The sequence below is a fragment of the Ursus arctos genome, unplaced genomic scaffold (assembly GCF_023065955.2).
Source record: "Ursus arctos isolate Adak ecotype North America unplaced genomic scaffold, UrsArc2.0 scaffold_31, whole genome shotgun sequence".
In the NCBI taxonomy this organism is placed as follows: domain Eukaryota; kingdom Metazoa; phylum Chordata; class Mammalia; order Carnivora; family Ursidae; genus Ursus; species Ursus arctos.
In genome coordinates this window covers 28,084,090-28,107,195 of record NW_026622997.1, presented here as the reverse complement: position 1 = coordinate 28,107,195, position 23,106 = coordinate 28,084,090, and the positions used below count along the sequence as shown (strand labels likewise).

Genomic DNA, 23,106 nt, shown 5'->3' with positions numbered 1-23,106 from the left:
CTATGGAGGTAATAGACGGTTAGCTTCTTGGGGGACACCCATATCACAACCCCTTAAATGAGTTACAGTATTTGGAGAAGAATCAGGACAATTTTCAGTGTAATCTGAAGTTGAGCAGATGGTCACAGATGTGCCAGCGCCCTGAAGGCTAAAATAAGGACTGAGGGTCCCACAGGAGGTGATTCTAGTAAAGGAAGAGATGTGGGACCCATCAACCATGTTGTAAAATGACACATCTCCGCCCTCCCAGTCCAAGAAAACTCCTATCCTTTGAGGATGCTGCCTCAGTGACAGTGATTCTGAGGAAGTGGGAATCTTGACTTCTCCTTCCTCATATGCTACCACCCAGAAATTCTTCTCTGGACTTTCTACAAACCACCCATCTCTTATTACTGTATTTGAGCAAACTCCCACAGCCCGTTTAATTCCAGGTCCAGCTTCTGTCCCAATATTGACTTCTACCTCCCAGTAATGTGTCCCTGTATTAAAGTAATTCTGGCCCAGAACACTGAAGACAGCTTCAGATTCCTCTTGTCCTTGGTATACTGAGGCATCACAGATCTGAGGAACATTTTCCATTAAAGAAACTTGTTTTCTATTCTTAGATATGATGAGATTGGGATGAGCACTGTCTGGATCCAGAGTAACAGCAACTGCAGGTATAGGGGGAAAAATAGATCATTCCACAGTGGAGACTGGTTGGCCTTAGGAAAGAAGCAAATATAGGGAAAGAAGAATGAAGGAAAATAAGAGGGAGAGCCACAGAAGAGGAGGTAAAACAATTTATGTTTTGTTCTGTGTCCATCCACAGGAGATATGTGTGTATATCATAGAAGGCCAAGGCTGGATGACCTTCAATAACCATTTGTTCCAGATGGGCTGAGACCATCTAGCCAAGAGGGCTGTCTGCCTGATCTGAAGATCCCAAGTCAGGTATTTCAGGATGGCATCCCTCTAGCCTCCCTCTAATGTCTGTCACTTTAATGCTTGCTCTTAATAATAAAGCCCTGTCAGAATCCAATCACAGTGTATCTACTTTCATTTAAGTTTCTTTGGTATCATTATCATTTGGTATCATTTATTATGTAATTATTAAGTCACCCACTTCTCATGTACTTTTATTAGATTTCTAATGGTTGAAACCCTAGGCTCTGTAGTCAGAAAGATATGAATCTCGATAATTACTTTATCCTTAGTAAGTGCGATCTTGAGGTTACTTTTCTTCTCTCATCCTCACTTTACCTTCATGATAATATATTCAATTATGATACCTTGGCATAGGACTATTGTGAGAAATAAACAAGATAATGCGTAGAGAACTTACAACTATGTCTTGCCCATGGTGAACATTTGGCAAATTTTTTTAGCTTCCAATATTATAGTAATACTAATACCAGCAATAATTAATGTTTCTTCTCAAATCAAACATGTTCAATAGTTTGAATTTTTCTTATAAGAATTTGTATGTGGGGATATTAGAATGTGCTTTAGTTTTTGGAGGCTTAATTAACTAGGAAATAATTGTGGATGCAGGGATATTCAGAGTAAAGCAGCATGCACTAGAAACTGATAATCAACTAATAATTCTAGAAAGATTCTAAGATGGTTTTCTACTTAAGACACACCAAGCTCTTCTCTGTCTCAGCCAGTGCAACAGACTTCCTTCTGACCACTGCTCTTGCAACGTTATTCACATGAATAAATCCACCATATCACTTAAGTCTCAGATTAAAAATCAGTTCCTCAGGGAAATTCCTGAAATCCACCATTTTTTTCTCATGGAAATCTCTTATTCCTCATAACCTTCATCACAGTTTGTACATGTACTTTCCCATGAAGTCAGAGATCAGATCTGCTTTATTTGGCCTTGAATAAATAGTTCTATAAATTAACGCTGAATGAATGAATGATACCAGAAAAGTAAGAAATCTGTTCACATTTCAGCATGAGATTGAGACTGAACTGAAAGCCATGACATTAATAACCAACCAAGTTTTATTGGGAGTTTATACAAATGTAAGACTTTCTCACTTGTATAAAAGAGATTATGTGGGACAAAACAATCAAGTCACTCACCTGCTTTGAAATGTTCCTTTCTCCAGTCTAAAAAGAAAAGAAATCATATGGGAAAACATATCAAGAACATATCTTCTCAACTAGTGGGATGCTTTACCCTTGTCCCCTTTTTCTTTTGGACTCCCACATTCAAAATAAAATTTCCAGAACATTGCACATTTCTGAAAAATGCTCTGGAAATGCCTCATGAAATCCTGGGGTGCCTGAAGTCACAAGACAACATCAGTTACTCACCAGCATATAACTTTGCTTTTCTCCAGGCTGAAATAAAACAAAGGAATTAGATTTTCCCATTCACAGGACCTTCACTCCAGAGTATTAAATTGCTACAACCACGTGAAATATGAAGATTTGTGGTAGTGCTATATTTCTGTATTTGTCACTTCAAAGATAATTCTGGAATATTTGCCTTCTTTAATCTCCTATTTCTCACGTTTTCCACATTCCACTAATATATCTGTGATAAAATATGAGGTTCTGATTCTTTTGGGAGAGGAGAAGATAAATTTTTCTAGAGTGTACTGTAAAGCTTAAAATTTCATGTGCTGCCTGACATCTTTGAGCTTCAAAGGGCTCTAACCACCTGTAAACTCTCCTGCTCTCACCAGATATGCCTCCACCCAGCAGGAGAAACTCCACACTCAACTAATTTTCCCATCAGTTGAGGCAGCTGAACCCCACCTGGTCCTCAACCTAATGGCCTTCTGCTCCCTATCAGCCTGCAAAATTACTCAGACAAGCCAATTACATACTTTCATAGAAACCAGTAGCACCTCATCTTGTGGTTACTAAAAAGCTTGCCTCCCTCAGCCCCTGCTGCTTCACTCTGCTCCCAAGTGCAATATGTGGTCCTGCATGGCTTGTGGTGTCCTCCTCCCCCAGGATGTGAAAATAGGTGATTAATAAACTGCTGTCAAGCTCATATGTTCAGTGTTGGGTGTCAGTCTTATCCTATTTAGGGTGGGGAAGCCCTCCTTCACTAGCAAGGTGAACAGGAGATGATCAGAACAGAGGGACAGATGAGATGATTGGTCCAACTATAACATCAATATTACTCACCTTGCTGATATAACTGCTTTCTTCTGACTGAAAAGGAATAACAATCTGTGAGATGCAAAGTATGTAGCATGGAGTAAGGACTATTTCATCTACTAGAATAAAGAAAATTGGAACACTTACCAAGCTCTTTCTCAAGCAGTTCTAAAAAGGAAAGAAAATAACAAAACATTTTATAGAAAACAAGTCCAAGGTTTATTTTCTAGATTATGTTACCTAAGCCCAGATCCTGAATATACCTAGATCAAGAAATTCACCCTGAGAATTACTACAACCATTTTTTCTAACTTCATGTTTATACCAATGAATTTTCTCTCTCCATTGTACTCTATTATAATATTTTATCCATGTCTTACTGGAGGTCTTGAGTTTCTAAGTACACTCATGTCTCTCTGTTCCAACAGATTCCATCCATATGCCCAGCTAACAAACCCATAAGTACACAGATCCCACCCAGTCCGATTCACAGTTTTACCTTCGACTTTGCTTTCTTCCTCTTTTTCCTCCTGGAGTTCCCATACTCTTTTCTTCTCCTGTTGTTCTTTCCAGGCCAAAAACACAACAGCACCCAGGAAAATCCCAAGTATGAAGAAAGTCCCAGCAAATGCTACCTTCCAAGGAGAGGTCCTGGGGAAGAAGGATTCTGATACAGAGGCCCCCTAAACCTGATTAAAAACATTACCATGCAATCCTATCCCATCCCAGTTCCTAAATATCCCCTCCTCACACCTATCCTGTCCCCCAAATGAGCAACACTGACCTGGGATAGAAATGGTTTCCACCTGCTCTTGTTCAAAGAAGGGATTCTTCATGGAGCAGGACACTTGTTTTTGAACTGTCTCTCACAATAAGGGATGCCTCTATTTGAAACAAGCCATCATCATCTTGGGTCTCATCCTCAGAGAGAGTTGGTATCTTCTCTCCCCTGGCATCTGTCCATTGTACCTCAGGCTGGGGAAACCACCCCTTGCCTGTGCATGTCAGCCTTATTCCTTTATCCTCTGGACCCACCATGAAAACATGAGGACCAGAACCCAGACCTGGAGAGGAGAAAGTTATTCATTTGGGACCTGGATGCCCTTGATCCAGAGTCCCTAATTTTACACAGTAACACCAGTGTGGGGAATATGGACAAAGAACCATCATTCTTGGTGGGAAGAGAGGGTTTTTTCCTTCTCTCATGAGATAAATGGGTAACTGTGGCTAAATCTCAAGAGATTTGAAGCTGATACTAAGACTCCATAATGACGCCTACCACATCTGTTCTGCCCAGGCATATCTGCAATTGGCCATAGAAGGAAAAGAGCAGAGTAAATTTTACCAATGTTAAGTTCTTTCAGGAAACACCAATATTTCTATATCTATCCATTCCACTTATTGAAGTCTTAAGGAAGACTACTTTCTGTGATGAAACTGAGTCTTCTTGTAGTCACTTCCTTAAACAATCTCATTTTGTAATGTTTTCCAAATTTTCTTTCTTCCCCTGAGTAGAGAATATCTAAAAGATGAAGGTAGCCAGGTGAAGTTATTCCACGAAGGAGTTGATCTTCTTTTTTCTTTTTTTAACTTTTCCACTCTCATTTATTTCTTTTCTCTCCACCACCCCTCCTCTACAACTTTGCACAGGTTGGGTCTACTAGTGGATCCATGTCACCAGCTCCCACATTAAAACATTACATTACTAGGATGCTTGAAGAATCCATTGTCTTTTTGCGAATAATGGCTATCCTGGCTTCTAAGGCTATATATTATTTGGTCCTTTTAAAACTTAATATATCATGGTATGTATGGATCCTCTTGGGTCTAGCTCAGTTTTACTCTGATTCCTCAGATATAGGAAATATATTAGAAACCTTAGAGATCTTGTCTTTTTTGGCTAAAAATTATAATGCAGCTAATAATTTTTACTATCAGATTCTGACCTGCCTGGGAGGGGCACACTTCTAAAAACCAGAAAGCAATCTGAAAGACAATCTTCAGAATTGCTGGAGGGAATTACCAACTCTCTTGAACAAAGGAAATGAATAGAAGTGAGTAAAATCGGTCATGAGCAGAACAGACTCTTAACTATAGAGAACGAACTGATGGTTACCAGATGGTTGTGTGTGTTGGGGGGGTCATTGAAATAGATGAAGGGGATTACCATAATGCACACTGAATAATGTATAGAATTGTTGAATCACTATATTGTACACCTGAAACTAATATAACACTATATGTTAACTATACTTGAATTAAAATTAAAAAACAATAAAAAAGGAAGTTAAGAGGAAATAGGGGGGAAAAAGATATCAAAGAGAGAAAAAAAAGAAGCTGGTCACGAGCAAAATGCAACAGCTAAGGCCTACGAAGCAAATACTAATAGACAAAAATAGATCTTGTGTCTCCTGGAAAAATATAACCAATGAAGCTCCAAGTTGAAATAAGCAAGAACCATACCTATGTTGAGAAAGAGGAAAAGGGCACCTGGGTGGCTCAGTCAGTGTCTGCCTTCAGTTCAGATCATAATCCCAAGGTCCTGGGATGGAGTCCTGCATCAGGTTCCTTGCTCAGTGGGGAGACTGCTTCTTCCTCTGCCTGTTGCTCCCCCTGTTTGTGCTCTCTCTCTGACAAATGAATAAATAATTCTTTAAAAGAGAGAGAGAGAGGAACAGAAGGGATGCCCATTCCTGAGCATAGAAGCAGCTTTACTAGGCAAAGTTTAACTCAGCAGAAGGTAAGTGTAGATGTATAATTGATCAACTGCTTCTAAAGGTTGGACTTTACATATTTCAGTCAATGAATGGATATGGGAAAGGCACTGAAAAAAATGACATGACTTATGTGAGGTTATGTGTGAGACTGTGAAAAACTTTGACTTCCTACTTAGAAAATACTAGAGTGGGATCACAGTAGAATGGCTCAGGAGAGTTTGTCACTCTTTCCTTCAGGACCTAATAGATTTGGATTCTTCTTAATAAAGTTATACATAAAGAAGATGGATAAAATAAGCCTGTAGATATCAGAAAAATCAAATGAGAAGTATTAATTTAGGATAGGCTTAACACATGCAAAAAATGAAGAAAAACATTATAATTAAGAAATTTGGGCAGAGAATAAGGTTTAGAAATGGAAACACTATGATATTGTGAAAGAAATGGACAGATAAATCTTTATGAACACAGAGTATTTATAATTTGCCCTGGTATCTATGAGTTTATGGAAAATACACATTTATAAATTGGTACAGATTTTCTACATCATTTGCTATTAGTATAGAAATAAATGATATAATTAGGAACAAATATTTTGAACATTCTATAAACTCTAATACCAAAATAATACGTATATAGATTAAAGATCTAAATGTAAAAAGCAAAGCAATAAAAAGGAGAGAAGAATGAACTACAATCACATGCTCTTAACCACATAGAAAAATCTCACAAACATAATGGTAAGCAAAAACAAACAAACAACAAACAAAAAACAGACAAAATAGTCCATCCATGTATGTGAAATTCATAAACAGACAAAAACTAATCTATGAGGTTAGAAATCATAATAGTGATTACCTTTGAGGAAATCATAACTGAAAGGGAAAAATGGATTTTCCTGTGTTCTAATTAAGCTCCGTTTCTTGATTTGGGTGCTGATTTCTCAGATGTATTCACTTTGTGACTATTTGTTATGTGGTACATTTAAAATCGGTAGTAAATTCTCTGTGTATATTACATTTCAACATATTTTACAGAAAAGATATTAGGAGAAAGGAAGGTGAAATATTTTTGTGATGTTGGTATAAAGATGTATATCTAAGAGCACTAAAAAACTAAAAAGACATAAAAGATAATGTTGACAGTTCAGACTATGTAATACTTCTAAACTTCTATAACTGGAAGATATATGATTTCACTTATATATAGAACCTGAAAACAAAACAAATAAACAAACAAAACACCAAAAACAAATTCATAAATACAGAGAACAAACTGGCAGTTGCCAGAGGGGAAGGGAGTGTGAGATGGGAGAAATAGGTAAAGGGGATTAAGAGGTAGGAACTTCCATTGAAAAGAAGAAGGTGGCAGAGTAGGAGGACCCTAGGCACACCTCATCCCATGAACACAACTAGATAACTATCAAATCATCCTAAATGCCCCAGAAATTGACCTGAAGACCAAAAGAACAAATTCCATAACTAAAGGGAGAGAAAAGCCACATAGAAAAATGTAGGAGGTGGGGAGACGTGGTTTAAGGGAGAAAGGGATTGTGGGTGCTATGATGGGGCGGGAGTCATAGTCATGGAAAAGGGCAGGAGACAGGGAGAAGCACACAGGGCAATACACAAGGAGAACATTTCCCCAAAGCCATTGGCTTAGAAAACAAGAATGGCTGAATTTCATTAGTTCTTTCAATCCTATGAATTGGAAGTGACAGAATGGAGAAACATTTATCATGCAATTGGATGTCAAAAGAAAGCCACAGTAGCAATACTTACATGGGACAAACTAGACTTTAAAAAAAGAAAGATATTATATCATAAGAAAGGGGACAATCCAACCAGAAGATCTAACAATTGTAAATATCTATGCACCCAACATGAGAGCACTCAAATATATAAAACAATAACTAACATAAAGGAGCTAATTGATAATAGCACAATAATAGTAGGGGACAGATCATCTAAACAGAAAATCAACAAGAAAACAATGGCTTTGATTGACACACAGGACCAGATGGACTTTACAGATATATTCAGAACACTCCATTCTAAAACAGCAGAATACATGTTCTTTTCAAGTGGACATGGAACATTCTCAAGAATAGATCACTTATTAGGTCACAAAATCCGGCCTCAATGAATACAAAAAGATTGAAATCATTCCATGCAACTTTTCTGATCACAATGCTATGAAACATGAAGTCAATCACAAGAAAAAATCTGGAAAGACCACAAATCCATGGAGGTTAAACAACACGCTACTAAACAATGAATGGGTAAGCCAGGAAATCAGAGGATAAAAAAACACATGGAAACAAATGAAAACGAAAACACAATGGTTTAAAACCTTTGGGATGCAGTAAAAGCCGTACTAAAAGGGAAGTATAGAGCAACACGGACCTATCTCAAGAAGGAAGAAAAATCTCAAACAACCTAACCAAACACATTAAGGAGCTAGAAAAAAAGAACAAATGGGGCCTAAAGACAGTAAGAGGAGGACAATAATAAAGAGTAGAGCAGGGGTGCGTGGGTGGCTCAGTGGGGTAAGTGTGCAACTCTTGATTTCGGTTCGGGTCATGATCTCAGGGTCATGAGATCAAGCCCTGCACTGGGTGTGGAGCCTGCTTCAGATCCTCTCTCTCTTTTCTCCACATCCTCACCAATACCTGTTGCTTCTTGTGTTGTTAATTTTAGGCATCCTGACAGGTTTAAAATGGTATCTCATTGTGGTTTTGATTTGTATATCACTGATGATGAGTGATGTTGGGTATCCTTTCACATGTGTGTTGATCATCTGGATGTCTTCTTGGGGAAATTGTCTATGTCTTCTGCCCATTTCTTAACTGGGTTTTTTTTCTTTTTTTTTTTTTTGAGGGTTGAGTTTAATAAGTTCTTTGTAGATTTTGGATACTAACCCTTTATCAGATATGTTGTTTGTAAATATCTTCTCCCTTTTTGTAGGCTGCCTTTTAGTTTTGTTGATTGTTTCCATTGTTATTCAGAGGCTGTTTATCTTAATGAAGTCCCAATAGTTCATTTTTGCTTTTGTTTCCCTTGCCTGTGGTGATGTGTCTGATAAGAAGTTGCTCGGGCCGAGGTCAAAGATGTTTCTGCTGTGCTCTCCTCTAGGATTTTCATGGTTTCCTGTCTCACATTTAGGTCTTTCATCCATTTTAAATTTAGTTTTGTGTATGGTGTGAGAAAGTGGTCCAGTTTCATTCTTCTGCATGTTGCTGTCCAGTTTTCCCAACACAATTTGTTGAAGAGACTGTCTTTTTTCCATTGGATATTCTTTCCTGCTTTGTCAAAGATTGGTTGACCATATAGTTATAGGTCCATTTCTGGGTTTTCTATTCTGTTCCATTGATCTATGTGTCTATTTTTACACCTCCACTATACTGTCTTGATGACTACAGCTTAGTAATAGAGCGTGAAGTCAGGCATTGTGATGCCTCCAGCTTTGGTTTTCTTTTTCAACATTTCTTTGGCTATTGAGGTTTTTTTCTGGTTCCAAACAAATTTTAGGATTATTTGTTCCAGTTCTGTGAAAAATGTTGATGGTATTTTGATAGGGAGGGCACTGAAATTGTAGATTGCTCTGGGCAGCATAGACATTTTAACAATGCTTATTCTTCCAATCCATGAGCATGGAATGTTTTTCCATCTTTTTGTGTCTTCCTCAATTTCTTTCATTAGTGTTCTGTGGTTTCTAGAGTATAGATCCTTTACCCCTTTGGTAGGTTTATTCCTAGGTATCTTATGGTTTCTGGTGCTATTGTAAATAGAATTGATTCCTTAATTTCTCTTTCTTCACTTACATTGTTAGTGTGTAGAAGTGCCACTGATTTCTTTGCATTGATTTTGTATCCTGCCACATTGCTGAATTGCTGTATGAGTTCTAGTAATTTGGGGGTGGAGTTTTTTGGGTTTGCCACATAAAGTATCATGTTCTCTGTGAAGAGAGTTTGACTTCTTCTTTGCCAATTTGGATGCCTTTTATTTCTTTTTCTTTTTTTTTTTTTTTCTGATTGCTGAGGCTAGGACTTCTGGTACTATGTTGAACAATAATGGTGAGTGGGCATCCCTGTGGTATTCCTGACCTTAAGGGAAAAGGTCTCAGCTTTTCCCCATTGAGAATGATATTCACTGTGGGCTTTCCATAGAAGGTTTTTATGATATTGAGATATGTTCCCTCTATTCCTATACCTTGAAAAGTTTTAATCAGGAAAGGATACCGTACTTTGTCAAATGTTTTTTCTGCAACAATTGGGAGGATCATATAGTTCTTGTCTTTTCTTTTATTAATGTGCTCTATCATGTTAATAGCAATCAATTCACATTGATTTCTGAATGTTGAACCACCCCTGCAGCCCAGGAATAAATCCCACTTGGTCGTGGTGAATAATCTTTTTTATGTACTGTTAAATTTGATTAGCTAGTATCTTGGTGAGAATTTTTGCATCCATGTTCATCAGGGATATTGGTCTGTACTTCTTTTTAGTGGGTTCTTTGCCTGGTTTGGGGATCAGGGTAATGCTAGCTTCATAAAATGAGTTTGGAAGTCTTCCTTCTATTTCTATTTTTTGGAAAAGTTTCAGAAGAATTGGTATAATTCTTCTTTAAATGTTTGGGAGAATTCTCCTGGGAAGCCATCTGGCCCAGGACTTTTTTTGTTGGGAGATTTTATATTACTGACTCAATTTCTTTGCTGGTTGTTGGTCTGTTCAAATTTTCTATTTCTCCCTGTTTCCATTTCGGTAGTTTGTAAGTTTCTAGGAAGTTGTCCATTTCTTCCAGATTGCCCATTTAGTTGGAATATAATTTTTCATAGTATTCTCTTATATTTGTTTGTATTTCTGTGGTGTTGGTTGTGATCTCTCCTCTTTCATTCATGATTTTGTCTCTTTGGGTTCTTTCTCTTTTCTTTTTGTTAAGTCTGTATAGAGGTTTATCAATTTTATTAAGTCTTTGAAGAAGTAGCTCTTAGTTTCATTTATCTGTTCTACTCTTTTTTTCTTTTTGTTTGTGTCTATCATTTATTTCTGTTCTAATCTTTATTATTTCCCTTCTTCAGCTGGTTTTAGGCTTCATTGCTGTTCTTTTCTAGCTCCTCTAGGTGTAAGGTTAGATTTTGTATTTAAGAGTTTTTCGCTTCTTGAGGTAGTCCTATATTGCTATACACTTCCCTCTTAGGACTACCTTTGCTGCATCCCAAAGGTTTTGACTGTCATGCTTTCATTTTCATTTACTTCCATTTATTTTTTTAAATTCTTCTTTAATTTCCTGATTAACACATTCATCCTTTAGCAGGATATTCTTTAATCTCCACGTATTCGAGGTCTTTCTAAATTTTTTCTTGTGATTGACTTCCTGTTTCATAGTGTTGTGGTCTGAAAATAAGCATGGCATAATCTCGATCTTTTTGTACTTGTTGAGGGCTAATTTGTGACCCAATATGTGATCTATTCAGGAGAATGTTCCATGTGCACTTGAGAAGAATGTATATTCTGCTGCTTTAGGATGACATGTTCTGAATATATCTGTTAAGTCCATCTGGCTCAGTGTGTCATTCAAATTCAAAGTCATTGTTTCCTTATTGATTTTCTGCTTAGATGATCTTTCCATTGCTGTAAATGGGGTGTTAAAGTCCCCTACTGTTATTGTAGTATTATCAATGAGTTTCTTTATGTTTGTTATTAATAGATTTATATATTTGATTGCTCCCAAGTTGGAGCATAAATATTTACAATTGTTAGATCTTCTTGCTGAATAGCAAGATTATGATATAATGCCCTTCTTCATCTCTTGTTACAGTCTTCATTTTAAAATCTAGTTTGCCTGATATAAGTATGGCTACTCAGGCTTTCTTTTAATGTCCATTAGTGTGGTAGATGGTTCTCCATCCCCTCACTTTCAATCTGCAGGAGTCTTTAGTTCTAAAATGAGTCTCATGTAGGCAGCATATAGATGGATCTTATTTTTTTATCCATTCTGATACCCTATGTCTTTTGATTGGCACATTTAGGCCATTTACATTCAGAGTGATTATTGAAAGATATGAATTTAGTGCCATTGTGTTACCTGTAGAATTAGTGTTTCTAATGATGTTGTCTGGTCCTTTCTATTCTTTGTTGCTTTTGTTTTTTGTTTTTTGTTTTCCCCTCCAGTCAGAGTCCTCCTTAAAATTTGTTGCAAGACTGATTTAGTGGTCATGAACTCTTTTAGTTTTTGTTTGTCTGGAAAACTCCTTATCTCTCCTTCTATTCTGAATGACGGTCTTGCTGGATAAAGAATTCTTGGTTGCATATTTTTCCCATTCAAGACATTGAATATTTCCTTCTACTCTTTTCTGGCCTGCGATGTCTCTGTGGAGGATTAGCTGCCTACATCATCTGCCTTCCCTTGTAAGTTAAGGACCTTTTTTCCCTTGCTGCTTTCAGACTTCTTTTTTTTTGTCTGTGTATTTTGTGAATTTGACTATGATATGCATTGGCAATGGCCAGCTTTTGTTGAATTTAATGGGTGTTCTCTGCGCTTCTTAGATTTTGATGTCTGTGTTCTTCCCCAGATTAGGGAAGTTTTTGGCTATAATTTGTTTGAATAAACCTTCTGCCCCTTTATGTCTCTCTTCATCTTCTGGAACTGCTATGATACAAATATTATTATGCTTTACTAATTCACTGTGTTCTCTAAGTCTACCTTCATGGTCCATTACCTTTCTTTCCCTTTGCCTTTCAGCTTCATTATTTTCCATAATTTTATCTTCTATATCACCTATTTGAACCTCTGCTCTATCCTTGTTTTTATGGTCTCCATTTGTGTTTGCATCTTGGTTAATTTCAGCCTGACTAGATTTTAGTTCTCTTATTTCTGTAGTAAGGGATTCTCTAGTTTCTTCTGTGCTTTTTTTGAGCCCAGCTAGTATCCTTCTAATTGTTGTTTTAAATTCTAGTTTAGACACCTTACTTATATCTGTATTAATTAAATCCCTGGCTGTAAGTTCTGCCTCATGTTCTTTCTTTTGGGATGAATCCCTCTGTTTCATCATTTTGTTCAGAGAAGAAAAGAAGAAAGAAAAAAGAAAACCAACAACAAAAAACAAAAATCAAAGAAAAATAAAAAACATACACAATAAACAAGAAAAACAAAAATAAAAAACAAGAAAACCAAACCAAACCAAAACAAAACTAGATCCTGGGTGTTTTTTGGTCTGCTTGTTAAAAGAATCTAGATCCCAGAATAAATAAATAAATAAATAAATAAATAAATAAATAAATAAATAAAAATGTAAAATACATCAAAATAAAATGAAAGTAAACTATATATATAAATTAAAATTTAAAGAATAATAAAAAATTAAAAAGAAATTGGAAATATAAGAAAATAAGTGAAAAAAATAATAATTTAAAAATAAAGAATAAAAGTAAAACAGAAGCTAGATCTTATTTCCCCTAGAGCTGAAACTTTGCAGCAGTCTATGATCAATAAACTTGGTGTGAACTAGTTATTTGTGCTGGTCTTCTCAGGGAGGGACCAGCTGCACTGATTCTCAGGCTCTTGCTTCAGTAGAAATGCATCTCCAGGGTGCAAGGGGGGCGGGGCTTGGTGTACGCAGCTTCAGCCTCCAATAGTTGCTATTTTGCCCCCTGAAGGCTTTCCGTACTGTTGGGCAGATGGAAATGGCTGTGCCCTGCTCTCTAGCCTCAGAGCTGAAAGTTCGGACCCCTACTCTTCAGTGAGCCTTCACAGAAGAGCAATCAATCACTCTATTTGTGTCCCTGGTTTCCATCTGAACCCTGCATTCACCCTGCCTGTGTTTGAGCCTTTTTATCTCAGGTGTGCCTCAGAGTTTCCAAACTCTAAATTTCAGGGACTCTCAGACAGGGACCCATGCTCTTTCTCTAGAGGAGGTTTTTGTTAGGTTTGCTGGCCCATCCTAGGAAAGCGGTCAGAAAACTGCCTGGTGGTTTGCAGTTTATAGCAGAAAGTTGGCACCAGGACCTGCTGCTCTCCACTGGATTCCCAGCTCCTGTGCCTGGGAACAGCACAGCATCTTGGTGCCATCCATTCTTCCTGCAACCCAGGAGATCCTCAGACCACCCTGTTGCTCTGGGATTCTGCCCCTCTTCACCACCTGGGCACCTTTAAGCCAGGCAAGGTCCCCATGGTAGCAAACCAAATTATGGAAGAAGCCCAAGTAGCCATCAACTGATAAATTATCTATATATAGTGGAATATTATTCAACCATCAAAAATAATGAAATCTTGCTACTTGCAATGCCATGGGTAGACCTAGAGAGTACAATGCTAAGCAAAATAAGTTAGTCAAAGAAAGAAAAATATCATATGATTTCACCCACATGTGGAATTTAAGAAACAAAACAAAGGAGCAAAGTGGAAAAAGAGAGAGAGAGAGAGAGACAAATCAATAAATGGACTCTTAATTATGAAGAACAACCTGATGGTTACCAGAGGGGATGGGGTTAGGGAATGGGTTAAATAGGTGATGGGGATAAAGGAGCACACTTGTGATGAGCACTGGATGATGTATGAAATTGTTGACTCACTATGCTGTCCACCTGAAACTAATATTACACTGTATGTTAGTTAACATACAGTGAAATTAAAATAAAAACTTAAAAAAAATAAATTAAGCAACTCTATATGAATGAAAAAAAGTCAATGTCATCAAAAGTATAAATAAATGCTGTTAAGACTTTAAACTGGAGCAATTATTAGAGTATCAGAGTGGCAAGATAATTATGGTTATTCTGAAACTGGAATTATTAAAGTAGAAGATAAAAGAATTAAAAGATGAGTTGTAAACTTAATTGTTTGAGGACTTTATCTTATATCAACTTATATTGCTGCATAGTTTATGTGCAAATATATGTATTTCATTATTTTTGCCATAATATTAAATTGAAAATTGTCAATGTTCATTAGAAAGTTAATTTTGACATAAATTATGGAATTTCTAGCTAATGAAAACATTTGTAATCATTAAAGAATATAATTTTTTGTAACCTGTCTCATATGTTGTAAACAAGAAAAAGGCAAATTATAGAAAAAATGTGAGATTTTAAATAATATTTGTATGTGTATATGGGGAGAAAATTACTTGACATTTTAATGTGTTGTTAACTATGCTGAATTAGCTATTGCTTGAGTTTTCCTCTAAACTTTCCCCTCTCTGATTCCAATTGGAATATTTCAGCTTCAGGGATATATGGCTTAAAGTAGGACTGCATGAAAAAGACTCTTGCTACATTGTTGAGTGCACAAATTAATGAAAGCAATTGTGTAATACAGGTGGGAAAAAGAAGATCAATGAAGGAAGCCTTGATAGAGTGATTGGGAGGTTTCCCAAAACTACAAAGAGAGATCTTCAGGTGCTTCTTAAAGTGTTGCATCAAAAGTCTTTAATAAGAACACTTGAGTGGCTCAGTCAGTTAGGCATATGATTGTTGATTTCAGCTTAGGTCATGGTCTCAGGTCATGAGATCAAGCTCCACGATGAGTTCTGCATGGGGCTCTGTGCTCAGCAGAGTCTGCTTGAGATTCTCTTTCTCCCTCTGCCCTTCCCCCACTTACACTCTCTCTCTGAATAAATAAATAAGATCTTTAATAAAAAAGTCTTTAATAATATCTGTGACTTAATCTTTGGAGTCAAGGGGAGAGATGTAACAGAACCTGGGAGGATGAGCATCCTTGCACTAACCAGTGAGGGCCCAAGACTGGAGCTGCATCCTGAATACTTTGGGCCACATAGGACCTTGCATAATTATTACTCAAGGGAAAGAGGGACAGAAGCTCCAGTAAGAACTAAGACAAAACACACTAGCCTGATTGGCTGAGGGCTCAAAGATTCAATTTTGTTTTTAAATGAGTTAACATAAACATTTTAAAGATTAGTTTAGGAACAGAGATTAAGGTCTTCTCTCTCTCTCTCTCTCTCTCTCTCTATATATATATATATAATTATATATTATATACTTTATTATATTGTATATAATATTGATATCTTTATATAAATATATAAACAAGAGATAACTGAAAGGACATAGAACAATCTGGTATTAATAGTTACTTTGGAGGAGAAAAAGGAATATTGAAGGGAAAGGAAGGATTATCAATTTGTATTTTACATTGTTCTGAATTGTTTGAGTTTAATACAATGAGTTTTAATTTTATTATAATTAAAATGAAACAGCACTGAAGATGATAAAACTTACAGCGGCCAGTTCAACGTCCTATGGACCAACCTCAGTCCATCCCAGCTTTTCACACTGGCCTCTCTCTTCAGGACCTTTTTATTCCCCAAAAACTACTCCTACTTCACTTAGTCACTAAACATTAATTATTTTCTGGCCTCAATCCTGTGATGACAACTTTTATTCTTTGCAATACTAATCCACCCTGTCACAACCCCCACAGTCATTTCCTCCAAACAGTGCATTCAAGACTCAACCACTGACATTCCCAGCTGAGCCTTTGTCCATCACAACAGCCAACTGGGATTCCGGTCTCTGCCAGTAATGGTACATTTTGGTAATCATGGTGCCTACCTTCAAAATGTGTGACGAGACACATATCAGGGAAATAAATGATCTATTTGTATTGTAGATATTTATGGAAGTCGTTGAATTTTAAAGTACAGCACAATAAATGTATAAATAGATTAAGAGGATTTTGGGTTAAATCCAGTGTCTAGGATGTTGACCAGCTCCAAGAATATCTGCCTTTTTGTCTCTGTCCTTTTCTTCATCCTCCCCCGAAATCGAATACAACACACTTACATTCCCAAAGAGTGATCTGTATTCTCAGATAATTACTCACCGATCACCTTCAGCTCCAAAGTGGCTTCCTCAAAGTCACTGACTTTTTTAAAAAACACTTGTACATTCCATTGTCTGAGATCCAGAGACTGTAGATTCTCACAGCTACTCTTCCCTCAGTGATGTAATCATTCACCAACTCTGCTCTCCCTTTGAAATCTACCAGCTGTTCTCCCACCTGCTCCATTCCATCCTTATACACATACACAGCCTCTGAGAACCACCTCAGCTCCGTGCTCTCCACATTCATGGGTGGGGACACACGACAGGGCAGCACTGTGTCTGTGCCCAGCATGGCCACAATTGGCTCTGAGGGGCTGATAACCAAGAATGAATCTGTGGAATAGAGCCATAGTGAAAAGAGTATCAATGACTTACCTGGGCATTTTGGAACACAGTGTCATTACTGACCCAGTAGAACCCCATAGACATTCTGTCATTCATACACCAGTTCTCTGCAGCACACATTCAGGCTGAAGATGGTAGTGAACAAGACAAAGAGGATCTCTACCCAATCAACAGGGTAATCTCTTATTAAGCAAATGATTTTTTGATAGCAATGGTGATAAATTCTATGAAGAAGGAGGGAAGAATGCTGGGAAATCATGAAACCAGAGTTTTTAATTAGGTCTTGGGCATCAAGATAAAAAATTAGTGAAATAATTCGAACTGATTCTTCTCTCTAATAATATGATGACTTATTTGCCCTTATGTATGGGCAGATAAATCATTATATCAAAATAAAGGATTTAGAATTCGCCCAGGTATATATTGAGTAGTGATGGAGTAATTCAATACTTCCGTTCAGAGAATAAGAGCATCTAAGAATATAAAATACAAAGTATTGTTACCTGAGCCCCACATGGACATCTGGTGAAGTAGAATAGAGAAGAGGCCTCTTAGCAGAGAGAAGTTCAGGGCACCCACCATCTTTCTCAGAGCAAACAACAGTATCACACAGAGTAAGGTCCTGAAAATAGCTGGAGTAAAGATAAAAATGGATTCCATAAGGTAAAAATAATCAAAGCTAAGGCAGTTCACAGAAATTCTAAGAAATGGCCTCCAGAAGCTCTCCAACAGCTGCAGAGCGTTTTTTCTCTCAGGGAACATCAGGGAAGCCTTTAACACTCACAAAAAAGACCCTTTTTCCCTTTTCCAAGGAAACAGTTTTCATCTCAACAACCATGTTCTGCATCTTGTCCAGTGGACAAAGAGACGGAGAGGAGGCAATGAGCAACCACAGAAAGAAATGGCTTTAGCACACACATTAATTACGCCTCAATGAATTCCACCCCCTCCCCACATTCCTATAGGACAGAGGAGCATATATAACTTGGCCTGTCCCCTACCAACCCCTAGGATCCTTGCCCAAATGCTCTCAGTTTCCTCTCTCTTGCCCATCACCCACAAGAGGCAACACTCACATCTTTTAAGTTCTTCTTACAGAGATGAAGGCATCCAGAAACTTCTCAGACTCATGGCCACAGGCGCTCTCTGCCATTCCTCCTAGTTACCTGCTCTTGGCTGCCCACAGGTCTCTCCTGTGAGACTTTCCCCAAAATGCCAAGAGGATATCAGACTTTATAAAACATGGGGCCAGGTTTTTTAAGGGGGTTCAGACAACTGAGAGAAAGAAGGCCCCTGCAGGGGATCTCTCAGAAGTACACTTCTCTTTGGCCACACTAACACACTCAAAACTGAAAGTAAAATAAGATAAAGAAAGCAAACTTTGACCTGTCATGTATAATGAGTCTATCTAATGATTACATACTTACAAAGTATAGAGGGGATCAAAAGCAAGTGATTTCTTTCTTTCTGAGAAGTATATTGTCTAGGTTAGTAGCATAGATATTAGAACTTGATGACCTGAGTTAAAATGCTGGTGAGACTATTTGCAACTTATGATTTTGAGTGAGTTAGTTATACAACCTCTCCATGCCTCAGTTTCCTCATGTGATAGTGTGTTAAATAATAGTATCTATGCTAAGTTTTGGGTGAAGAGTACATGAATGTATTTAAACATTTAGAAGAGTGTCAATAGCTTATAAATTATGTGTAGATTGTTAGCAATTTTTATTTTAACGTCTTGCTCACTCACCACAGTATATCTGCCATTCTGGCGACGAATTTTCATCTTCCAGTGGGACCCTTCATTATATTAGGCAGGAAATTGAGAAGACATGGGCACATTCACACTCTCTGACTCTTCTCCCAGACAGAAATGTTCTCCACTGACATCTGGATTTTATCCATCTCAACCAGGGTAAAAGAAAAACAGTATAAAATTCCCCAACCGATTCTCTGAGACTTTCATCTTCTTCAATGCTATAAATAATGGAAGTGATAAGGATATTACTGTCCCCTACCTATATCAATCATTTTAGTTTTGAAGATCCTTCAAGTTCTATGAATTCTAGAACAATTGTTTCTTGCTTAGAATCACAGAAAGAAATTCTGAGTTAGAGACTAAAAAAATTTTTTAAATGCGAATCTACATTTTTGAAATTCTATATCTAAGATTGAACATCTATATATGGTTTATAAGAGACATAGCAAAACAAGAAATGAATGAATACAAACCAGACATGTTCTAACACAATTATAGATATGGCACTATTAATTTTAAAATAAAAATGACATTCAGAGAGAAATCATTCAAAGAAACAAAATTGCCCTTTCAAATAGATACATTTATTAATAACATGGACTTTCAAGTATTGCATGGTGCTAATAACATACAGCTGGATTTAAAAAAGCAAAAACAGTTTGGAACTCAAAAAGGAATTTATAGTCATAGAAAAGAACAGAACCATTATAGAACATTTAATGAAGTTACGGAAGTTTTAAATTATATAAACTATGCTGTAACAAATCTTTCTGACTTTGTAAGATCCACTAATTTCTCTTAATTTTTGATTAATATAAATCCACTGCAGGCTATTACGGTGGATTAGTAGAAATGACCCAGTGTGACATTTATCTAACCCCTTCCTCCACTGTGCTGGGAGTGCCAGATCTTTCCCAGGTGTTCTTATCTAAACAAACACCAAAATATCTGCTTATTTCAAGGATTATTTTTGGAACTTGCTTAAGTATCCAATCTCAATAGAAATTTGGATTTACATTTTCTAAACAGTCAGGGATTTGACATGCATGTGAATGATACTTGAATTTAAATTTATGAAATAAGTCACTACCACATAAACATGAAGGCCACAGTCTCCCTTGCAGGCACCTACTCTATTGGGAGAGTCTACCAGAAAAAGAAAAACACAGATAGAGTCTTCATGTAGCTCCTCCATTCCTAGGTAGCTAACTTCAACAGACAACATGTACCAAATCTCTTATCCTTCCATCTTACTCCAACTCAAGTAACAGCGGCCACCCAAAGTGGAATAAACGGAACTTGGGGTGTATCTCCAAACCTTCTCCCTGCTCCAAGCCCCTGTGTTCAAACCCTATAGCTTTCACTCTTTTTTTTTAAAGATTTATTTATTTATTTATTTATTTATTTATTTATTTATTTATTTGACAGAGATAGAGACAGCCAGCGAGGGAGGGAACACAAGCAGTGGGAGTGGGAGAGGAAGAAGCAGGCTCACAGCGGAGGAGCCCAATGTGGGGCTCAATCCCATAACGCCGGGATCACGCCCTGAGCCGAAGGCAGACGCCCAACCGCTGTGCCACCCAGGCGCCCCTGTAGCTTTCACTCTTTACATAAGAGTTTTGTGATGCAGAAACTTCTGATTCTTTGTCTAGGAACTTCTTTCTTTTGCCCTTACATTTAGATGTTCATTTTGTAGCTTAGATAATTTTAATTTCTACTCAGGAATGTAAAGACTACATTTGTTTTCTAGCAATGAATTCAACATGACAGATGTATGATGGAAGCTGATTCTTTCTCTTTTGTGCATAATGGGTTTTCTGGACTGTAGAAGCTTTAAGGTTTTCACTTGTTTGTAGTTTTAAAACTTTATTTATTTATTTATTTTTTAATGGGTACAATTATTATCTACATTTTTATTTATTTTTTTTATTATAATAATATTTTTTAAATTATATTATGTTAGTCACCATACAGTACATCCCTGGTTTTTGATGTAAAGTTCGATGATTCATTAGTTGGCATATAACACCACTGGAGGAGATAATGTAGTTTTAAAACTTTAAAAAAATTTGTTGTATAAATGACATTTTTTTCCTCCAATAATTTAACGCTTTATGAAGTGCCCTTTCTTCTGATTCTGGCCCCTAATCTGCTTCCCAGTTTAGAAAACCTATTAGATGAATATTGAAGGTCTGGATCCATTGTCCTCAATTTAACTTATGTCTCTTAGGTTTTATCTCTTTGATTTAAAGTATCATATTCTGGAAGAATCCAGTAAACCCATTTTTCTAGCCCAATATATATTTTTAAGTTTTAATTTACAGTCCACTTAGTTAACATACAGTGTAATATGAGTTTCAGGTGTACAATTTAGTGATTCAACACTTTCATGCAACACCCAGTGCTCTAGCCCAATATTTTGACCTGTAGAGGTGTCTACTCTGGTATCTGACCCTTCTAGCTGGTTTCTATTTTAAGTCAGCTTTCCACTCCCAAGAATGTGAATTATTTCTTTAGTCTTAAATTTCCTACAAATGAGTCCTTCTTATTGTGCTTCACATTTGAATTTAAAAAATCTTTATATATGTTTTATTCTTTACTTTTTCATGTGAGAGAAATCTGAAAATTCGAGATAAGCAAAAACAACAGATAGAAATACCCCTATTTGTATCACTCAGACATAAATACCTTATCATTTTTTTGTGTGATTTTGAATCTAACCTACCATATTTCTTAAGCAAATAAGATTACACTATTCATGCTGTTTTAAAACTGCTTTTTGAAGTCAGTAAGATCTTGTAGTGCTCCTTTTCCCTTCCCCCTCACCTTTCTCCTTAAACACATGAACACTCTTACGATGTAATTCCCTTAAAATATTCTCCATAGATTAACTGACTTTCCTCAAACAATTCTCTATTGTTGGGAAAAATATCTAAGATATTTATGTGACTCTTTCACATGTATTTTTCTAGCTTTGTTGGAAATGTATATTTATTTACATTTTCAAATAGAACACACACACAAGCCTATTCACAAGTTTCAAAGTAAACAAGAGGCAAGTAGTAACATTAACCTTTACATTTCTCTTTCAGTGTTTCCCTCCCATTCCCAAATACTTCAGACCAAAACTATCAGGTGGATGTCAGAGCCCAAGTGAGACTAAAGGACCTCAGTGGGGAGGGCAGCCCACCACCATGGTGGGAGAGGGCTTGAGTGGGCGAGCAGGGTATGAGTGAGGTGGGGAGGCAGCCCTGAAGAGAACTGCAGAAGAATATATTGTACTATAGTCAAACAATGCCATATTATGCAACAATAAAAAATTTAAAATGTACTGATAAACACAACATGGTTGAATCTCAAAAAACATTTTGTTTATCCAAAGAAGTCAAACACAGAAGTGGACATACTATAAAATTTCTTTTTTATTGTTTTTGAAGTTTTAGAATAGGCAAGATTAAGCTATCATGATTTATATCAGAATACTGTTTGTTTTTCCTGGAATGAATTGACTGGCAATGGAGATGAAGGAACTTTTCAAGAGACAGACATAGTCCATATTTTGAGGGAGGTGGTAGTTACATGAGTGTAAAGATTTGTAAACTTCATTTAAATGTACATTTCAAAGCCATGCATTCCATTGTATGCAAATTATATCTTCATAAATTTGATTTCTAAAAAGTCGAATGTACCACACTGTCTCTAGAGAATATTTATTTAAGATCTTGGTATCCTTTTGGCCAGACTGTTAGTGGCTTACATACTAATATTTATGCAATTGGTATTTGTGTACTTATCCGTAAATCTTGTGTGACATGAAAAAACATGACTTGGACTTGAAAAGAATGTGAAGTGGAAAGCAATGCCTTTTGAGCATATTCTAAATATGCTCAAATTTAAATAAATTAAAATTGTGTTATTATTCCCACTTTACTTTTGGGAGCCCTAAGGTTTTGGAAATACAGCCCTATGCTTCTCAGAGCACAGAGCCCTTCTTTTCTGACCTCTCATTTTCCCCTGCACAGCTTCCAATACCAGTTAGAGTGTGGTAGGAGGAAGCCTGAATCTCTTGTTCTTGTTCTCCAAATCAGTTAACTTTTTAGGTTAAACATTGGGATGACCAGTATTCTTGAATATCACACAGGAAGAGGATTCTCCCTCCCTAAATAATGGTATTTCAGCTTTTTGCAGGTAAAAGGAGGAAGCTACACTGAGCATTTTTGACCAAAGCACACTTTAGAGTTCCTGTTCCAGAGCTGCACCCAATCCAAAGTCCCCCAGGATGACTTTTATTATCTCTATTTTCAAAGTAGCTGCAAGCGCTGCAGGCAGGC

General features: G+C 36.8%; 1 protein-coding gene across 1 annotated transcript; it reads right to left on the bottom strand.

Annotated features, from left to right (window-relative positions):
- Window positions 1–17,004, bottom strand: LOC113243772 (butyrophilin subfamily 1 member A1-like). Its single transcript, XM_026482606.4, is given in 10 exon segments — window positions 1–653; window positions 2,077–2,103; window positions 2,311–2,337; window positions 3,136–3,162; window positions 3,256–3,276; window positions 3,608–3,775; window positions 3,893–3,966; window positions 3,968–4,172; window positions 16,670–16,711; window positions 16,714–17,004. Coding segments are annotated over 10 exon segments (1,494 nt in total). The 5' UTR covers window positions 16,964–17,004.
- Window positions 17,005–23,106: the final 6,102 nt, after the last annotated feature.